The 20,502-nt window shown below is 44.5% G+C and overlaps 1 protein-coding gene across 5 annotated transcripts in view; it reads right to left on the reverse strand.

Moving 5' to 3' along the window:
* Window positions 1-3,068: 3,068 nt before the first annotated feature.
* The window catches only part of LOC118100455 (transformation/transcription domain-associated protein), a 79,032-nt gene continuing 61,598 nt past the window's right edge, over window positions 3,069-20,502 (reverse strand). For all 5 annotated transcript variants that reach the window (XM_047338285.1, XM_035145598.2, XM_035145599.2 and 2 more), the window contains 9 exons: window positions 17,708-17,798; window positions 17,218-17,423; window positions 15,522-15,783; window positions 9,994-10,219; window positions 9,337-9,554; window positions 8,394-8,578; window positions 7,605-7,808; window positions 5,847-6,041; window positions 3,069-4,217 (listed from right to left, as the gene is read on the reverse strand). In XM_047338285.1, the coding sequence (XP_047194241.1) occupies window positions 3,933-4,217; window positions 5,847-6,041; window positions 7,605-7,808; window positions 8,394-8,578; window positions 9,337-9,554; window positions 9,994-10,219; window positions 15,522-15,783; window positions 17,218-17,423; window positions 17,708-17,798 (1,872 nt within the window). In that variant the 3' untranslated portion in view covers window positions 3,069-3,932. The remainder of the gene's footprint in view (window positions 4,218-5,846; window positions 6,042-7,604; window positions 7,809-8,393; window positions 8,579-9,336; window positions 9,555-9,993; window positions 10,220-15,521; window positions 15,784-17,217; window positions 17,424-17,707; window positions 17,799-20,502) is intronic.

Here is a 20,502-nt window from a genome sequence, read left to right on the forward strand (position 1 = left end):
TGGATTAGGGAGTTGAAGCTCTTTTCCCCTCAGTTCTCTTTCCACTCAGAGCAGCTAACTCCACTTATCTACTCAAAGTTTTGTTATCACACTGTACCCCCTATATCCTAAAGAAGAAGAAAACTGATTATATGTTTTACAACTGACAAAAAAGACTCTGAAATAAGTTTTCAATGGGGATCGTGTGCAGGACACGACAGCTGTGAGAGTCCGGACTGGAATCGAGAAGGTTGTATTCAAACTCATTATCGAATATGTCATCAACTAAATCAAAAGAAGGGGATGGTTTAGTGTTGGTTAAGTTTATTAAATGAAAAAAAAAAATACACTAAGGTTTACATATGGGATCGATGTATGTATCCAAGACATAAAGATTATCTCCAGTATATTTGGTCACTTTAATCAAATTCCAGATTTCTTCCATCTACGGAAAAGTACTCCCTAAATTCCCGGGTTTTCCAGGATGTGTGAGAACCCCATATATATATATATATACCGTATATCTATATATGTATATATATGCACACCCCCATCCCTAGATATTTACTGTATATGGGGTGAGGCTCAACCAAGGGGAAAGATTTCATCATCCAGTCCTGCCAGGATCCATACCTGCTTTGGAGTGTCCGCTGAGATCCCTGCTCTGTGCCAGCTTGATGATGATCCAGCCTCTACACCTCCACCCCCAGAGGAGTGCATCAATCACCGGCCCTCCTCTCACGCCAGTGCAGAGACAGGCAGGGAGGTGTGGGGGTGAGGATGGGGGTGGCGACGCCCTCGCCTCCACTTCGCTCAGAGCAGGCAGAGAGGAAGGGGGAAGAAAAGATGGAGGTGGGGTTGCTGCAGCCGTCACCTCGGCTGACGTGTCTGCAGGTGTGTGTGTGTGTGTGTGTGTGTGTGTGTGTGTGTGTGTGTGTGTGTGTGTTCTGTGTGTGTGTGTTCTGCTGTTGTGGATTCCATATTTCACCTAATCTCTCTGAAATCAGAACAGACACCTGAGGCGTGAAATGGATGCCCGTGCCAAAAGACGGCATCCACGACTTCAAACACAATCGCTCTAAAAGGACTGAAGCGACTGGAAGTGTGTCTGTCTCTCTCTCTCTCTCTCCATTTACTGAGGATCTGAATCCCTCCATCATGCTTTGACGTGAATATCGCTCCTTGTTTACAGAAGACACACTGGGTGCAGGTTGAGGGGTCACGCTGGCGGCTGTTCAAACCAGTGGGGCTCTGCTGGGGAAATGATGCGTTCAGGAACAAGCTGGTCGGCCGAGTCACTGAAATCATTCACTTAGCTTCACATCTGTATTTATGTAAATACTAGAAAAGGTTGTAGTATAGTAGAGAGAGTATCGGCCCACTGGATGAACAAAATCCACAAACTTTATTAATAAAAAAAAAAGATAACTGAATCTTTGCAAACACTACTGGATGAATTGCTATGAAATTTTCCACAGATGCTCATGGTCCCCAGGGAGCAAATCTTATCAACTTAGATGATCCTGTGACCTTCCCTCTGGCGCCACCAGCAGGTCTACGTTTTCACAATTAGGGCTGTAGGATATAGCCCCAAATTCTATCAGGATACAAATTTGAAATATTCTGACAATTCGATCATTTCTTTTATGTTTTAAGACTAATTGTTCTCCTTTATAGACAGACAACTTAAAAAAAAAATTACACTTTAAACATTTCACAAATCTGAGGTAGATCAAGTATCTGTTATACTATCAACAACTAATGTAAGGATTGCCATGAATGTATCTACGGATACTTTACATACATCGAGTGGGAAATATATAAATATACTATACATAAGTACATATATATATAATAATAAGTAAACCATAAAATGGTTGGTGGTCATGACCGTGATGGACTCCACAATCATGTCCAGAAATCAGTCTGATACTGCAAACATACATGATGGATCATTTCAGAAAACCAGCCAACTTGAAAGATCTTCTGACTTTCAGACAAAACACACAGGAAACAATCCAAATATTTAGTTAAGCCCCTGGAACACAGCGACTGAAAGACTACACATGCTAAACAACTATAGATGTTAAGCATGGAGACTATTAAAAAAAGAATAAGAAAAGGGAAACAGATGTTGAGTGTAGGAAACTTGCTTTTTAGACTCGAGTGTTTTTCTAGTGCAGCTCGGGGAGGAAGAGAAATGTGAGGGACAGTGTGTAAACATGTTGAGAGGCAGACTCGGTGTATGTGGACTGCACAGGGGCGAACAGAGATATAACCTTTGTTTATGAGTGCAGGCGGGCCGGCTGACAGTGTGTATAAGTCAGGCGAGGCCAGCCCACTCGGAGATCTACTGGCACGCATTAATCAAGCACCGGGGGAGGAGACACAACGCCCCAGCACACCTCCGCAGGACTTTCTAACCAGAGGGAGGGAATGACCACAAGGTTATTGTACCGCCGTAGACGGGAGTCGCACTTTGATTCAACACCGCTGCGCTGAAATGCCTTCTCCATAAACGTCTACTAACTGTGAGCCGAGAGGATGGCGGCAATAGCCTTTTTACCGTCAGAGAGCGGTTTCGTCTGGAGCCATTTCGCAGCATGAGTTATCACCGCAATAATATCCAAGAGTGTGTCCTTCAGGGTGATTATGGCTGTGACAGTGATGCAGTCGATGAGAGGCGCAGATGGGGGGGGGGTGTACTGATTGTTATTGCTGTTTTACAACTGAAAAAGAAAGAGAACTGAGTTTTTCCTTATGGTGATTATGAGTTGTGTTAAAGTTGTAACTCGTTCAAGAATCATTGGTGTGTGTGTGTGTGTGTGTGTGTACGTGTTTGTTATTACCTCTGTAGGACCTTTTCCAAGTCAGGACCAGTGACCTCATGGGGACCCAAAGCCTGGTCCTAATAAGGCTAAACTTAATTTCTGAGGTTAAGGTAAGGGATAAGACATGAATTGGTCATGGTTAAGGTTTTGGTTAGGCTGTCCACAATGAATGGAAGTCAATTCAAAGTACCAATAAGGACGGCTGCATAAAACTGTGTGTGAGTAAAAATAAGACAGCAAGAGATCAAAAGAAACAGCTTCTTAATTAAAAAACAGCATTTTATTAAAACAAAATGCTTATTTACAAGGCAAGAGATAATACTTCTGTCTGGAAAAGTCTTTGTACCTTAACAAACAGGTACAAATATGTATACACAGCCAGCTCGGGAATGATATTGCATTACAGCAGTTATTCCACCCTGAAGTTTGAATTCTGTCGCAAAAAGGACCGATGAGGAGACACGCAGAAAAACAACGTAAAATGGCTTTTGACATCTTAATCAGTAGGTAAAAAACAAAAATACAAAAGAGCATCACCTGTTACTCACAGGACGACTTGAGTCCTGATTTGGCAGGGACAGACAAGAAGAGACATGGTTTTCTGTTTAAATAAAATTACAAGTTTGTGAAGGGTTTTAAAAATAAACACTGGATGCTGGACAACACAGATGCAGCAATGGCTAAAAAGGTCTTCTTAAACAGAAAAAAAAGAACTTCCCATTAGCTTGAGTGAGTGGCTCATTACGACACCTACACCAATATTTGTACAGGCTCCTTGTCCCAATTAACACAGGGCGACTGGCATCACAGACACTCCTTGTCATTTAGTATTAAAAATAAATATAAGTTGGAGGAGGGACAATGTTTCCATAAGAAGATTTAGTCCAGATATGAGTATTTAACTTACTGGCAGGCCGTGTTCAAACCACCACTAAGAGCCAGGGCCTTTGTTTCCTCTTGGTTCCGCTTATCAAACTGTTCCAGTGTCCAACACGTCCCCCAGGCGTCTTACAGTGAAGGGCAGCTTACATTTAACAGCTGTTGTCTGTGTTTGACAGATGTAGACGCAAACAAAAACAACTTTTCTATCCCTGCATCGCGTCACTTCTCCTCTCTGGTTCCTCAGAGCCACGGGTGCCAGGCCGGATCCATACGACACAGGTTGTCCAGGCTGTTCGCCGCAGCCACCAGGGTGTTGACTTTGCTCTCCCCTCCCTCGAACTGAGCCAGGTTATGGAGGCGGGTCATGATGGCCGTGACAGCCTTCTGGACCAGCGAGACGAGCTGCTGGGAGTCCATGTTCTCCGGCTGGCCCGCCGGGGACAGGGGCATGGACGTGTCCTCCTGGGTCTTCTTGTGCCATGCGATGATCTCATCGCGGAGGACGGCCTTCAGGATGCCATCCACCTATCAGACACAGAGGAAAGGAAGATTGAAAATGTTGCCATTGTTGGCCTGCATCGGTCAGTTTTTCTTAGTGAACAAAGAAGGTCTCTTTTCACCATTTCTAACTTATGTAGGGTAGAAGTTTCTACCCTGTGGTTGAGTCACATGAGCCGTTTTCAGACATGAACTTCAAAAAATGCCCACACAATTGGGTCTGGACACATTTTTTGCAGTTTGTTTTCACATGGAGATTGTCTGAGTCGGACACATTCAAAACAACAGGTACACATTCAGAAAGAAGTTTGGCACACCTCAAATCATGTCGTCTTTCAAATTTCTACGTAGATGGCACCACCTGTTGGAAATTTCATCAACACGCCCCTTCTCTTGTTGTGAATTCTCCAGATTTTCTAGACATTTTACAAGGGGTCTGGCAGGAAAGGCTTTGACTTGGACCTCCGGATAATTTCAGGAGAATGTTGTTTGCGTCTCCTATAGGCCAATGTGTTCCAAATGTGCGTCATGGAAACAAAAGCAACGAAACTTGACAAAACCTCAGTTTATGTGAAACCTCAATCTCAAACATACACACAAAACAAAGCTGTTAACTCCAGTTAAAGATGTGCCAGTCAACCTCGAGGAAGTCTCACTGTCGTTAAAAACTCATTATGGTGATACAGAGCTGAAATAAATAACCATGACGGGGCCACAACACCGGCCATCATCACCCAGCTAGGTACACGCTGCTCCCTGCTCTCAGCTCAAGTGTTTATATGGTTTCACTAGGCACTCCATTGTTTATGTGGTTTAAGGCTTCGCTATATTTGAGTGGATGATTGTTGCGCGTTTGTTGTGCTCCCTGGAAACGTCCATTTTCTCAAACCACAAGAAACCCTGGGCCTCGGGGCCAAGTCCTTAACTAGTTCACATCCTGCGACTGTTTTGTTTATTTGCATTCGAAGCACTGCTGTTCCTTGGGCATCAGTCAGACTTAAAGTATGAGCCAGAGCTATACATAGACACCACACGCCTGTCATTACTGCCCTGCTGCACATACATTATGCAGCCCTCTGACTGCTCCTTTTTTCATTGCACTGTTTTTGTTTGTTTAGGCCTTGGATAAACCCAGAAGCAAGTTCACTGAGTTTAAGTGCAAAACAAAAACTATTTGTTTAAAGCAGCGTTATTACAGAAATCCAAATCTTACGAGCACAAGGCTGATTGAGGCTACAAAAGGCTTAGAGTGTGACAAGCTAAATGTGAAACTTGAATAATGTTTGGAAGCCTGTATCTTCTTTATATCTCAACAGGTGAGACTCCGATTCTACGCTTTATTCAATCTCCATATCCATTATCTATACTGTTTATCCTGTGGAGTTGTGGCGAGAGGTGGGGTACACCCTGGACAGGTCGCCATTGTATCACAGGGCAAACATACAGACACAAACTACCATTCACAGCTACGGTCAATTTAGAATCTCTAGTTAACCTAATTTGCATGTTTCTGGACAGTGAGAAGAAGCCGGAGTACCCAGAATAAAGCCACGCAGACCTAGAATGGAGGACAATCTTGCCGTGCTAACCACCGCACCACTGTGCCTCCCTATTTTCTTATTCAGACACAGAAGTTCTTGCAGAAATTGAACGTACCTTAAAGTTTGGCTGTGAAAAGCATCGTGCCACAGCAATCATGGAGGCGGTGAGAGGGCCGGAGACGCCGATGGTGGTCAGGAACTCAGAGATGTTCGGCGTCAGGCGGAACGGAACAGGACGATTGGCGTCCAGGTCGCCCGTGGCGTCGTTGATGTCAAAGCGGAAGTAAGAGACGTTCAGTTTTCCTGTGTCCTAAAAGAACAACAAACAGTCAAGTTAGAGGTACATGTTGCAATGAGTGTGGATGTGTGAGGGTGGCTGGAAGAGGGAAAGATATGAGATATGTTAAATAAAGCATTGGTCAGAATATAAATATTCCTTTTGCATTTTTTTTCTCCACAATTAAATGACTCTTCTTCAGAGAAGCTAGGTGACAAAACAAGCTCTCATATACGAAATGGCTGCTGTTATTGATCCGTGTGCCCCACCACACAGTAACATGTCAAACTATCAGCAGCAGAACATCTATAATCCTCAATTCACTCCCACTCCCCTTCTCCCCCGCCGACTTAAATATATACAGCCCAGTTTTCTTCTTTAAGCCTGCATTTATGTGCGAGAGGGCCGCTACACAAGCAGCCATTCCAGGGAAGATAAGCTCCCTTATATGAAAAGGTGAGTGGCTCTGACAGCTTTATAGCAGAGCATTTCATTCCAGCTCGTGCTTCCTCTCATCCTCTGTCTTGCCTCTTCCCCTCCCCTCCCCTACTGTCATTTGCTCCTCCAGGCCCCAGCGGAGGGCCTCAAGGCAGTGGGCCGAGACGCAAGCAACCCCCAGGAGGCTCTGATATGCCTGCAGACAGTCGGATGTGGAGGCAGCGCTCGGAATGCTAAATGACCAGACTAGTGGCTGGAGATGGCTTCATTCTGGGGGCTGGTGTGGGACTTAGATGACGCAACGTCAGCGTGTCACATGGGGTCTCGCGGGGCTGTGAACTTGACTGTGGGGAATGACAAGACGCTGAGTGATTTTCAGAACAAATGTCAAAGATATCAGAGCAGATAGAGAAACTATTCCGCGAGGCAATTCAGGAGACTCTCAGTTACGTCTATAAGTGAGTTAAGGCCTGGAGGAGGTGTCGTATGGACTGAAGCCTCACAGCATCACTCAGCTCCATCTTAATGGAATATAAGGTCTCTATTTAGGCAGGGTGGGGCTACTGCTGTGATGTCCTGTCCTTGCACTCTCTCCCTCTCCCTCTCTGTTTGTATGTGTGTACACTCCCTGCACTGTAATCCTCCTGTGTCTAATGGGATCTGCGGAGTGGAACAGGCAGAGAGGGGGGCTTAATACCAGCGCTTAGCTGCCCGGAGGAACGCCTGTCAGCAAAGGCAGATTAGGATCAGAGGGGAGGGGTGGCCCACTGACACAATCATCTTTAATAATGACTTTAAGAAAGCTGTCTGTGGATGCTGAGCACCAGATGGATGCATGTGGACTCGCTTGTGAGCGCAGGCACATAAACACGGCCTCTTCAAATTGAAACGTCTTTGATAGCTGTAGAGCAGAGGAGCTGAATATAACATTCTGTCAAAACATCATTCGCATTGACAGCAACCGTCTGACTGATAGGCCCGGCGTGAATGTCACGGGGGAGGATGGTAATTCATACGGGCCAGATATGGAGAGGGGTAATGGTGATCTCTTAATGCATCTATGACGGCGTATATCTATTGAATTAGCCCCTGACTTATGGATCCCATTTGCCCTTGACGGAAAGAGTCCAACATGTGTCTGGTTTGTGCGTTTCCTACCTGTGCTATCTGCAGCATCTCAGGGTTGAGCCGGTTGAGGTGGAGCATGAACTCGGCCAGACCTATGAGGGCCAGCTGGATGGTGAACATCTTCCGGAAAGTCCAGTAATCGGTGGCATTGGGGAAGGTGTGGAGGGCCCACTCCTTCAGCATGCTGCGAGGGACCATGTTCCCCTGCACCTCCTTCAGGATGTCACGCAGCACCTGGCCAGGAAGAGGGAGTAGAGGTTAGATATGCAGCAGTGGTTCAGCCATTATTGGGCATCACATCCAGCATCCATTTTATTCAATGTAATAACACCCCCCTTTAACTGAACACAGCAGTAGGTAATTTATCGGTGGATTTTTCCAGGGGCCAAAAGTATATACAGCACAAGAGCACATAACTTTATAGCTATCTAGCTATCACCAATAAATATGTCAGGGTTTCGCGTTGAAGCATCAGAGTGCAAAGGCTCTTTACGGAGTACCAATATTTTTCTCAGTGGTGAACTGTCATAAAAAAAAAGACATCCATTACGGAGGAGGCAGAGACACCGACCAATAGTCTTTATGTAACAAAATGCAGCCAAAATATGAAATTAAAAGTGGGCAACAGGCCTTTTCCTTTTGATAAATAGTGAATACTTTACTACATGCAAAAACAGCCACCTTAATATTCAATTAATAAAAACTGAATTGGAGAAAAATGCAGAAACAAAGCAGATTTTTACAATTTGCAGATACGTGAGAGGACATTGACTACAGTCTCCAATTATATCATATTATACATATATGTGCATGTTATACCTGGTGACTGGCCTGTGTGCCTCTGGCCTGAACAGTGGCCAGACGATCGTAATATCGGGAGATGGGGTTGTCGTGCTCGATGCCCTTCTTGGCACAGCGCTGTTTATAGATTTCCACCAGTGACAGAGATGAAGGATTGTCCTCCACCAGCCGCATCTGAGGCGACACTGCCACCACTCGGGGCACTGGAGAGATGGAGGGAGGAAGAGGAGGACGACAGGACACAGGTGGGAAGGAGATTGGGAGGGGAAAAAGGGAGGAAAACAAAGTCAGTGACACAGGTTGTTAACATTTGGCTGCACTTGGTAACTAACAGTCAAGTTTTACTGGAGTGTGAACCACAGATCTAAACCAGTTGGGAGTTTGGAAAACAGCTGCACTGAAGGCGTGCCATCGGTCAACACCACGCAGGGTCAAAGACGGTAAAAGACTGTGCCCGGTCTGTCCAGTAAAAGCAGTCTAAACATTTACATACAGTGGCCCACCAAATCAAATCAATACCAGCCATTCCAGTTGGGAGGAAATGGGTTGGAAGGGACTGTTGAATTCCCCTTCCGTATTTTCCCTTAAACAAACCAATCAAGTGCATAAATGGAGAGTGGGCAAACATCTGGGTGGAGGCTAACCACGAGGGGATGACTGGAGAGGAAATAGCGCTTGAAAGCGAATTGAAATTGTGTGCGGTGTGTGAGTGAGGCCGAGGCAGAAAGAAGAAGAATGAAAGGATATGGTCAGTACCAGCTGTTCTGTGGACAAAAAGATGTTTAAAATAAAAAAAAAAAGAGCCTTTCCTGTTTTCTTGATCACAAGCTGGTGAAATATGAAATAATATGAAATAACAAAAATAACAAAAAAGGAGAGAAATGCTCTCAATACAATCCTTGTGAAACTACAGCTCTAAATCCTTTTTTTAAAACCTCCTGCACATTATCTGTAGTCGTACCAGTGAAGAAGAGGTGCCTTTTGGTGGTCTCCTTCCTCTTCTCCAGACAGGGGTTGAGGAGGCGCAGCAGCTGCAGGACCCTCTCCTCCCGGCGCGACTCTGTCAGGCAGGCGTCGTTCATCACCAGGTAAGGGTAGATTTTGCCATTGTGGCCGCGGATATAGAGGCGACGTGCTGCGGTATTGTGTTTCTGTACAATTTCCACTCTGGGCATGAACCTGGAGAAAGTTGTGGAGGGACAGGAGTGAATTAATAAACAGTGTGGGGGCGGAATGATATGTGGGCACAAGGCTCCTGTGTGCTTCACTGCTTCTATAGAGCGCTTTAATGGAAACCTTCTGACTCAAAACGACCAATATTTATTGAACAAGGACTTGAAGTTTGGAATAAATCACCAGGGATTTCAGTCTTACCAGGACAGGATAATAAGCATTTTAGTCCTCTTTGTCTGTTAAGGTATTACATTCATCTGCCATTTTAGATTCTTCACTGTAATAAGAGCTAAGTATCTGTAGAACAGAGACAGACATCTGCAAACTGTAATGTGTGCTCAGCAGAGCACAGCAGTTCACAAAGAATAAAATAGACCAGGTATTTGGCTAATGGCTGGTGCAAATTCATCCTCCAGAGGATTCCTTTTTTGGGAAAGTCCTGTACCTTGCAATCTTGATGTAGTAGTGCGTCGGTTTGGGCATAAGGAATTCCCCAGGGATCTCCACCTCTGCAGTCTGCGCAGAGAAATTGCTGAGGAAGCGGCATTTCTCCTCAATGAGGAAGAACTTGGGCAGCTGCTTGGTCTTGGCCTCCAGGATCTTGATCCACTTTTTCAGCTTGGAGATGAGATTGTGAAGCTTCATGGAGCCTGGCACGCTGAAGTCAAAGTCTTTTAGAAGAAGAAAGAAAAAACATCGTTACAACAAGAATCCAGTTTTCCTAACTCTTAGTGTCTCCCGACACAATAAGGAGTAAAAATGCACCAAAGTGCTCTTTGTCTTCTTTAATCAACTCTCCTCAAACATGCCCCTCTGCAAGACACTAACACCCCCCAACTGCCGCTGTGGAGCCGCCAACAGTAAACAACTCTACAGTTGTTAGCAGCTCCCAGGTGTGTTTGTATCCGTGCGACCTTTAACCTCCCCTTTGGCTTTATGCTCCTGGACTTGTGCTATAAATACACATATGTTTCAAAGTAACCTTGCCAACTAAAATACTATATGGGGCTATGACACATGCAAGCAGGAAACCCACAAGGGAGAGTACTCAAAGACAATCATGTTAAAATATAAGAAAAATAAAACAGAAATAAACAAGATCTAAGAAGATGGTTAGCTGACATTTGGTTGCCTGTTTGACACCACAAACGGTGGAACTTCATTAAAAGTGAGATCTGCGTGTTTACTTTACAGTTATTTACCTGTAAATATTGACCAAGAACACCTTGTTTTCCACAGTGAGGCCTAAGGGGGCAGTGGTTACACAAACCTACATTTGGGAAAAGTCCATAATAAATATTGCGTCGCACCCGTTGGGTCAATCCACTCCACGCAGTGTGGTGCAATGCCTTGCTTAAGAGAACTTCACAGATAAGTTATGCATGTCAGACTGGCAGCACGGGGAGAGCGGTTTGCTCTATCAACTTAAAACTCCCTGGCGGAAGCTGGGAGCTGATTAAATTAGAGCAATAAAAATGAGAGTCTTAAAGTATTAAATTTCTGTTTCAAGTCACAACTCATAGTGCACATAACATATTGTGATGAGCTGTAGCAATAACAACAGAAGGAGGGGAAGTGAGCCAGGCAGGTTTTCCATTTTAGAGTAAAGCCCCTAGGACACTTACACACAAAGACACACACAGACCCCCACACACACACACCCCTCTCCTATTTCAGTACACCCTGTTGTGCCGCCTGTTATAATGAACCCATGAAACTGCAAGGCCTTGCCATTTCAAACCTGTTCAATCTCTCCCAGAGTGAGACCTCCTAATACTTTAAATAAGCCCTTTAAAACAGCCAATGTTCTTTTCGGAGTGGCCCTATTTTGCTATCCGTCTGCCTGCAATTCACCTGCCTTGATAGCTGAGGTAAAATTGAAACAGTCCCGAGAAATTGCAACCCGACGACAATTCAGCGCCATAAAAGTGTATAATGGTAACAAATAGAAAAGGCGAGGCATGCTCCGCTCCGTCTGAGCCGCGGAGCAATGTAGTAATATCATTTTATCTTTATCAGATATAAAACGTTTACCTGTTAAAATCTAGAGATGTCTGCTCATAAGACACAGGCATTATGTTATTATAACTCGTAAAAATACCAAAGAAACAAACACCTTTTTTTGAGAGAATTGGTAAACAATATTAAACCTTGTTTTGAGCTTAAATTGTGTTACTTCAAATTATTAAAAAAAGGGTCATATGCTCCCATACCTTTTATTAAAATCAGTCCAGTGGTGCATTACACACATGCAAACAAATTAGCAGCCCTGTCTGTACCTTAGATCATAAAAACAGATCACTCCTATTTCAGTGAAATCAAATTATTAATACAAACACTGCAGAGCAACCCTCAGCCAGATCGCACATAACACACAAACTGTAGCTACTTTAATTACAGTATCTATCTTCCAAACAACTGGTATAAGAAAAGAAACATATCATAATTAACCTCTAATAGAACATTTTCATGTCCTTCTTAAAATAGATTAAAAAAAACTAAACAAAAAACTGAGAACTGCTGCGAGAATCCACAGAAGTGCTCTGTAGCCAGTGTAAAAGAGCCAGTGAGACGGAGGAGAGTTATTTTCAGTGCCCCTGAACTCATCTTTGACCGCTGCTCTGTCAGTGGGGGGGGGGGGATGCTGAGAGAAAGAGTGATGTGTGGAAAGTAGCCAGGCTGCTCTGACCTGTGTGTAGAAACATGGGCAGCTATTCTGCCCTACCTGGCCTGTCCAAAAAAACACAGTAGACAATATACACCACTCTACCAAATGACTTATGCTGACTCAGGAGGTAAGATCACCTCTGTATAGACAATCATTGTTCCCTGATGTACTGCCCTCTCACTTACCAAGTGTGGGATTGTACATGTCGCACCTCTGTGTGCAGTAAGATGGAGTTTACTCAATTTCACTATGTCTGATTGGTGGGCTGAAGTTGTGAGCATTTCAGAATATTTGGCAGAACTTCCCAATTAAACTTAAAATTGCCACCTGACTATAGATATACATAGGTCACAGGTGCTAAGCCAGGGTGCTATACAGAATTACAATGAGTCACATTTAACTGTGCTAAATATCAATTTAGCATGACAAATGACGATTCAGGCGTTGAGTAAAATGCCAAGAAACTTGTAAATTTCTTTCAGAAAAAGCTCTTCTGACAAAAGTCTCTGGAACAGATCCACTGCTAAAACAGTAACTCATGCAAATAGCATTCACTGTAATTGGATTTGAATGCCTCCCTGCTGCCAAATGTTATATGTGCAAACATAAACCCATATTTTCCGGCCCACAAACCCTGTGAAAGCGAGTGAGCCACTAACGTGGTGCGGGGAATGCGAGCTTGGCTGCTCAGCGGCTCTGTAAACCCTGTTTGTTCCGCTCTAGAAGGCTTGTGTGGTTTCAGTCTCTGTCGGCCCTGCTCCCACGTCGCCGTGGGGACAGCTGGGTAGCGATGGTCGGCCGGCACTCTGCGAGGCAGAAGCCCTGGTGACGCCTGGCTGCGTCAGCACAGCTGGCACTGCAACATCTGGTAAGATTCATCAGCATGGCGCTCATCGAGTCTCACTCAGTCTTGTTTGTGTTGTTCATTCAGTCCGTCCATGTGAGGGTCCCATGCTTTCCCTCACTAATGCCATCACATCTGTCTTCATGCCTTCTCTCAGGCTCTCGTTCCTATTATAGCGGCCCTTACTTAGTCAGGTGAGCATTTTTCTAAAGCTGCTTCTCATTCACTTGCTCTCCTTGTCCTCCTCTATCCCAGGGGCCAAACCCATTAGCTCTATTGGTCACTCTCAGGACCAGTGGAGGAGAAAAGCACAGGAAGCTCTGCAGAGTAGAGCAGGGGAAGAGGAAGGAGAGGGAGGAGGTGCTTTGTGGAAATGCGATAGAAAAAAGAAGAAAAAAAAATAAAATAAAAAACGGGGCATTTTCTGAGAGCGTAATTCAGTGAACACGTATGTGCAGTCAGTCTGTACGAGAGAAGAGGAGTCGGCAAAGAGGTTTATTTAAACACCGAAAGCTGAGGGAGCTGCAGACGGCCCTCGTTTAAACCAGGTCCAGTGAACTGTGTTCGACTCCCTTATGTAATGTAGGAAAACAGACACGTGGCATCCAAAAACAGGGGAATGATTGTTTTGAGAAAACGTCTCGGAGGAGGCCTTGGCTACACAAGAACTGCACCTGTCCTGTTGGATTCTACAGTTTGAATATGAATCTGAACACGCGCAGCAAAATGACTGCGGGCTTCATCACTGCATTATAAGCATACACATGAGAATCACTGACTTTTTTTGCTTTGACATAAATACTAAGCAGATCAGAGAGCATTGTTGACTGTCTTCCAACTCGTAATCTTTGATGTTGCATCAGCTTACAACACCTCAGAGAATACCACGATTGGGAATGTAGAAAATGTGCCATTAGGAATGTTCTGGGCTTTCTGGCATTAAAAAAGGGGGGAGATATGGTCTATAATTCAACATCAGTGGAAAGAAAGTGGAGTGGATGTTTCTAATGATAGCTCAACATTAAAATTCATCTTACCACGATGATTAAAGTGAACTCCCGCCGACGGGTTATTTGTGTTGGTAGATAATTGCAAATTCTTCCATATGAATGGTTCTCTCTGTAATATAATCCCTTCCTATGTGTTGTTTTCGACCTATATACACATAGCAAGGATATGGAAAGACATTTTTCATCTCTGTGCCCAGAGGCTTAACTAAGAGTCGAGTCTTGAATTCACCTATGTGTTCCAATATTTTCAAAGCTATATTTAGTTGTGGTGCAGCAAACAACCATTACCCAACGCTTTCAATGCACTGCTTTCCTGACAAAGAAGATAATACGGTAGGAACAACTTGACTGTTGGCTGGTAGTGCAATAACAATAGATAAAAACAAGTGTGCATGTCAGTATAAACTGCCAGAAATTGCACAAATTGTGAAAATCGCTTTTACTCTGCCTCTGGTGGACTGTAAGTCTATAAAACCAGCAATGAGAATCTATTCCACCAGTGAAAAAAGTTGCGAAGAAATAAAGTTATTTTATTAGAGTGGTATAGTTTTATACAGACTTTTAGATGCTGCAAAGACAAAAAACTCAACAGTGTCGTTGTTTCTGTAAAAGGCAGCAGCCTCACGTCATCTGCTCCATTTCATCAAAGCCAGACAGGTTGTTAAGATCACCACTGCAGAGCTGCACCGGTTAAGATTAGAAATGCTGCTGACGTGTGTATAATTAAAACCAATGTGGGAGTGCGCACATAAACAGTGTAATAAAGAAACAAACAGACAGACACACACACCCAACTCTGATCGGTCACCAGCTCCAACCCCTCGCTGAAATCAAATCATCTGGTTGAAAACCTCAATTATGCTGCACAACACCAATGCTACTGCTGCTCTGAGTCAGAGTACAGTCCGTCCAGGCAGCACTGATACAAGCAGCACAAGGGTCCATGTAGACACGACGTAACCCGTTCAATGTATTGTGTACAATGTACAACTGAGGCCAATCGAGCACCTGTCTCGCCATTTAAACTAGTGTCGACATGGGGTAACAGCAGTGCTGCTCCTGTTTGCTGAAAGGTGGCTGATGTATGATGCAGGGCCTCGGGGAGAAGAGCTCTGAGGTGGTGCTGGTTTCGCTTCCTGGCCGGTTGTCACACCTTGTCAAATATTCCCAAAACAGCTTTTTTCCGTAGCCTGAAAACTTAAACCTCACATTTTATGTCTCTTCAAATTTCCAAGTGTTAGAAGTTAGAAACAAGTAAAACCTGTGATGCCTAAAGTTAAAATGGCTGACAGCCATGAAACTCAAGTGAACAAACAAAGTTCAAAAAGTAAATACAGGGGAGCATAGAACAACCTGAACTGAAAGGGCTCTTCATTGCTTGTTTTTCTTTCAGTGTACATACTTCTATATTTGCACAGGCAGAGGAAAATGTATTTTAAAAGCCAACCAACCTGTTGTGAACTGTCCCTTCATCTTCTGAAAAACGGGGTCCTGGGCTGTGGCCTGGGCCCGGCGGGCGAGCGACTCGGAGGCAGCGCTCGAGAACATGGTGGACACGTTGGAGACGTTCTCCAAGCCAACGCCAAAGGTGCTGACCAGCTTCTTGACAAAGTTGAGTGTGTGTGGTGTGATCTTGGCATCAGAGACGGCACCGCTCTTTTCAAAGGCCACTGAATAGCACTTGGCCAGGCCCTGTTGGAGCTGCCTCAAAACCTGTGGAGTACAGAGACAGAGTTATATTAGTAATGATGAGGGTTTGTCCCAACAATGTGGCTGAGGGGATAGAGCGGTCGTCCTCCAACAGGAAGGTCGGTGGTTTGGTTTGGTAGCAGTATAAAATGGTCTGTATTTATATAGCACTTTTCTAGTCCTAACCACTGAAAGCTTATTGCCATTCACCCATTCACACAGACATTCACACAGTGCATCTATGGGCAGCAATTTTTCTGTTAGGGCCAATTCGTGGTTCAGTATCTTGCCAAAGGACACTTCGGCAGGCACATGGGGAAGACTGGGATCAAACTGGTGTTCCAGAAACAAAAAAACGTCACATGCACGATCATACATACGCAAATGCAAAGCAAATATCGCGGGTCAAAGTTGTACTCCACATTAAGCCACACTGTGGATTTGCTTTGCCACAGGAAGCTGATATTAAATTTGACCCCTCGCTCAAGCTGATTGGAGGTGACCCGGGGGGGTGAAGGTTCACTGCTGATACATTCGCCCAAGAACAGAACCACAGTGCCGCTCAATTCTGTATTTATACATTTTATAAAAAGACTTTAAAGGCAAAACAAACACTCAACATTCCTGCCTCCTACAGGCTGTGTAAAAGGGGCTGAAAGTAACAGAGATGCGCAAATAATAGGCAACGGTGCAGCAGTTTGATTTCATACAGCAACCAAAGCAAGGGAAAGGGGTGATGTAGTGATGTGGTGTAGCATGCCTGTGCCCCCGCATGCCCAGTGGAACGGAGCATAGAAGCCTGCAGCTGCTGCCGTGTGCCACAAACCATCACAGATAATCACACGGACACACACATCAACAAACTTCCAGCCCTAAATCCCTTGCCCCATCCTACATGCTCACCACAGCCATCCATCACCCATCTCCGTCTCCTCTCCTCCTGCTGTCTCTCCTTCTCCCAGAACCCCCCCCTCCACCCACAACAGATACCATGTGTGGATGCTGCCTTGCATTGTTAAAACTATTTTCAGAGACAGACTACGGAGTCAGGTCGCTACCTCCTGCACTGCCACCAACACAATATGCTAGGTTAATAAAAAAACATGCTGGGTGAATGGATAATTCAAGTCGACATGTGCTTCAACAAAAGAGATTTCTCTGATCCGCTTATGGCAACACACTAGGCCGTCGCTGTCTTCCATCCCTGACTGAACTATTCACAGAGAAGTCATATCATCATAGACTAAACATGTGTCAGGCTGTGACGGAATTTGCCAAACTGTGGTCTGCTGGTTGACTAGGAGGAGTGATTCACATATGCAAGATGTGCAAACCTACTTGCTTTCACACATATGCACAGATGCATGACAGTTCTCACAACAAGCCGAATTACCTTGTCACCACCCGATCTGCTAAAAATACACGCACACCCAAAGCCAACACCTTTGTTCCTCTCACCTCTTCATGCCAGTTCTCCCTGAACCACACCATCTGGTCGACGATGCCCTCCAGGGAGGACAGAAGGGTGGGGTGCAGCTCGCGTTGCATGTGCATGATGCGGCTGCAGCGCCACATCGGGGCGGTGGCCCGTATGGGCCCCGGGTCGGAGGCCCCCGAGTGAGGCTGGGCCCCCACTGAGCTGGGCTGCTGCTGTCCAGATGCATCTGCAGAGACGAGTGGATAGGAGGAGGAAAAGATGGAGAGGTAAGCGACAGATGGGAGAATAAGGAAGGAAGGGTAAAAAAAGAGGGATGATTTCTTAAAGTACAAACCATTTTGAAGAGGATATAAACAGACGTGCAGCAGAATGTTTTATGGTCAACAACATATTCCATGCCACAAACAATTTTCTTTAAATATATGTACTAACAACTCTGGTATCAGCAGGAAGAAGCGTTTAATGTTCAGAGCATGGTAAAGGAAACACGCTCCAGCCATGTGTACTTACCACTTTTGTAGCGCTCCCTCTGCTCAATCTTGAGCGTCAGGTAAAGGGTGCGGATAGGGAAGTAGACCGCCTGGGGGTACACTCGTCCCACCTAGCAGATAAAAGGGTCACAGATTACATTTCAAAGACTCCCCCTCAGGACCGCGACAGAGAGAGACAGGCGGCAGACAGAGGTGGAGATGGAGAGAGAGAGAGGCAGAGAAAGACCCTGTTTGTGTATGTGAGTCAGAGAGAGAGCGATAGAGCCAAGACCTCTGCTGTAACAGAGGGAGTGTTTGAAGCTTCGAGTCAGGGGAGTAACGGAGGTTAAAACACATCATGGCTGCATTACAAAACTGAATGTGACTGATGATGAAATCGCCCTTAAGACTTTCAAGAAAAGTCAGACAACATCGAAAGGCTTAATGGTCGAAGTCGGAGCATAAGACATATCAAGTTTTAAACACAAATTCACGTCAGACCTAAGGAAATAGTAGTCCAGTGATAAGTAATGGTGGATTCACAGTTTATCAAATCTGTCAAAGTTAAGCATCCAAGATTCATCATTTTCTGACATAAAAATTCTGCTTTCCACCTAACAACACTCAAACCTAAGAGAGAGAGCCCACTGTGAAATATTGCACAGAGACACTGTGGAGGAATCACCCTTTAAATGAGAGCGGTAAACGTGTGTGTTTGACATTTGCTATGAATGTGACTGTACTAAGACAGAGGCTTAAGGTAGAACATGAGCTGTAACAAAGCTCACTATAATTCTACAAAGGCAAGAATAAAGATATATTTATAATAACAAACTAAAAACCAGATGTTTTTCTTAAACCATAAGCTTTGCCCACTGGTTCTGGTGGTCTAACAGAGGAGAGATTAATAAAATACGGATAATATTGAACATTTTAAATAAGCATACTTTTGGTCTCATTTTGGAGGATTGTTAATACCATGTGGGATTGTCTGACCACAACATGTTGCTCCTCATCATGGTCTATCCTGCTGGAAATGTTACTAAAACTAGTAGAAATTATATTTTTAAAGTACAAAAACAATAACTAATTTACAATTGATTTTTCTGGAAATGCTAGGCGATGTGTGAGCCTGGTATAGGCTCACTGGATATTGGTAGAAGACCACAAGGTTCCCTCAGATCTCCGAGCAGAATTTCATAGGCTGCAATTACACGGCTACTTGATCCCTTCTAGACCAACTCTTCAACTGCGGGGCAGAAAGGGATACCCCGCATCTCAAAGACACAACCGAGCTGAATATCACTGAAGGCGAGTCGAGCATGGATGGTGGCGGTGGAGGATACGAGAGAGACATAGAGGAGGGAAGATAAGAAGCTTTTTTTTCTCCACACTTTAACCTGAAGCTACATGGGTTTTGGAACCGCTAAGCTTCATCTGACTCACTGTGACCCTGAGCACAGGTCGTCAGAGGGATTCTCAAACTTGCACAAATCAAGGTTACACAAAATAGATCAGCAAAATGGCTTACTAGAACATTCTGTAGTTCTGCTTCAACTATGCGTCGACTAAAGCAGCTGTTCCAGATCACAGCAGGTCTCGAATTCAGTGAACGACTAAGTTCCCTAAAGGCATGGAAATTCTACACGGCCAGTCAGTCAGTGCCAGGCAGACCGATAACTTTAAGTAGGTGGTAAATGAGGCTGCTGCCGCTGGAGGTCTGAGCCTCGGCAGCGGGAAGATGATACAAAAAGGGAACTGCGACACAATAATTAACACACTTAACCCATCAGTTGTTTTGACGATGTGAAAACTGTGTACATTTCTCTGTATTTTTCATTAATTCATGTAAAGGTTAATAATTTCACATTTGCCCACCAGGTACTTATATAGTATCCGGTAATTGTTGATACTCTGCCTTTTTCAAAATTGCTCATATTTTCCATTTTTATGTGCTGATTATAAAAACATGTTCTGGGAAAAAAAAAAGAAGACATTTAAAATGAGTCGGGAGTAACGGGAAGAGGGAGTTCTAAGTGGCAGCTAACAGCAGCATTAAAGATGAAAGAGGAAGGATGGCGGAGAGGAAGAGGAGAAACAAGAAATCAGCACGCTAATGGGAAGATAAGAAATGTCATATTTTGGCAAAGCAAAGGTGGGCTAAAGGGAAGCGGGGCGAGTGGCAGACGAGGAGGAGGCAGCGAGGGAGTGTGGGAGTGCGCGCAGGGGGGAGGGGGAGTCGAGATTCTCTGTTAACTTCTGATTCATCTTCCCGCCAGCCCCCAGGCGATCTTCTCCTCACCTTCATCAATATTTCAACGTACGTTTTTTAAACATCCCGCCGCCGCAGAGAAACTCTAAATAATTCAGGCGAGTGGCAGAGATAAAGCATGCCGTGCATTGAAATGTGGCTTCTCTCTTTGCATAAAGAAATGGGATGAAGAAACGAGCGTCAACCTTTTACCCTTCAGTCATTACAGGGTGACGAGGGGAGACCAAAGGAAGGACCCTACAACCTGTCACCCACCGACATCCATTCATATACATGAACAAGGCCGTTCTGTTTCCAACGAGTCGCCTTTAACTGAGAGGCCACAACTCTGAACTTTGTAACAACCAGCTGTTGCACTCGATGTATCCTTTGGATGGACAAAACGCTTGAGGATTGAGGCAGTGTATAAAAACCCAAGATAAAACATAAATGCTAATTATTCAGGATAATTATTCAATAGCTAAATTCTATGAAGCTACAACTCTTAATAGCCTTAACAACCAAACATCAGTGTGATATGTTCTCTTCATCTACATGCTAAAAAGGAGAAAGGATTCTCAACG

Source organism: Hippoglossus stenolepis, chromosome 21, assembly GCF_022539355.2.
Source record: "Hippoglossus stenolepis isolate QCI-W04-F060 chromosome 21, HSTE1.2, whole genome shotgun sequence".
NCBI classification, from domain to species: domain Eukaryota; kingdom Metazoa; phylum Chordata; class Actinopteri; order Pleuronectiformes; family Pleuronectidae; genus Hippoglossus; species Hippoglossus stenolepis.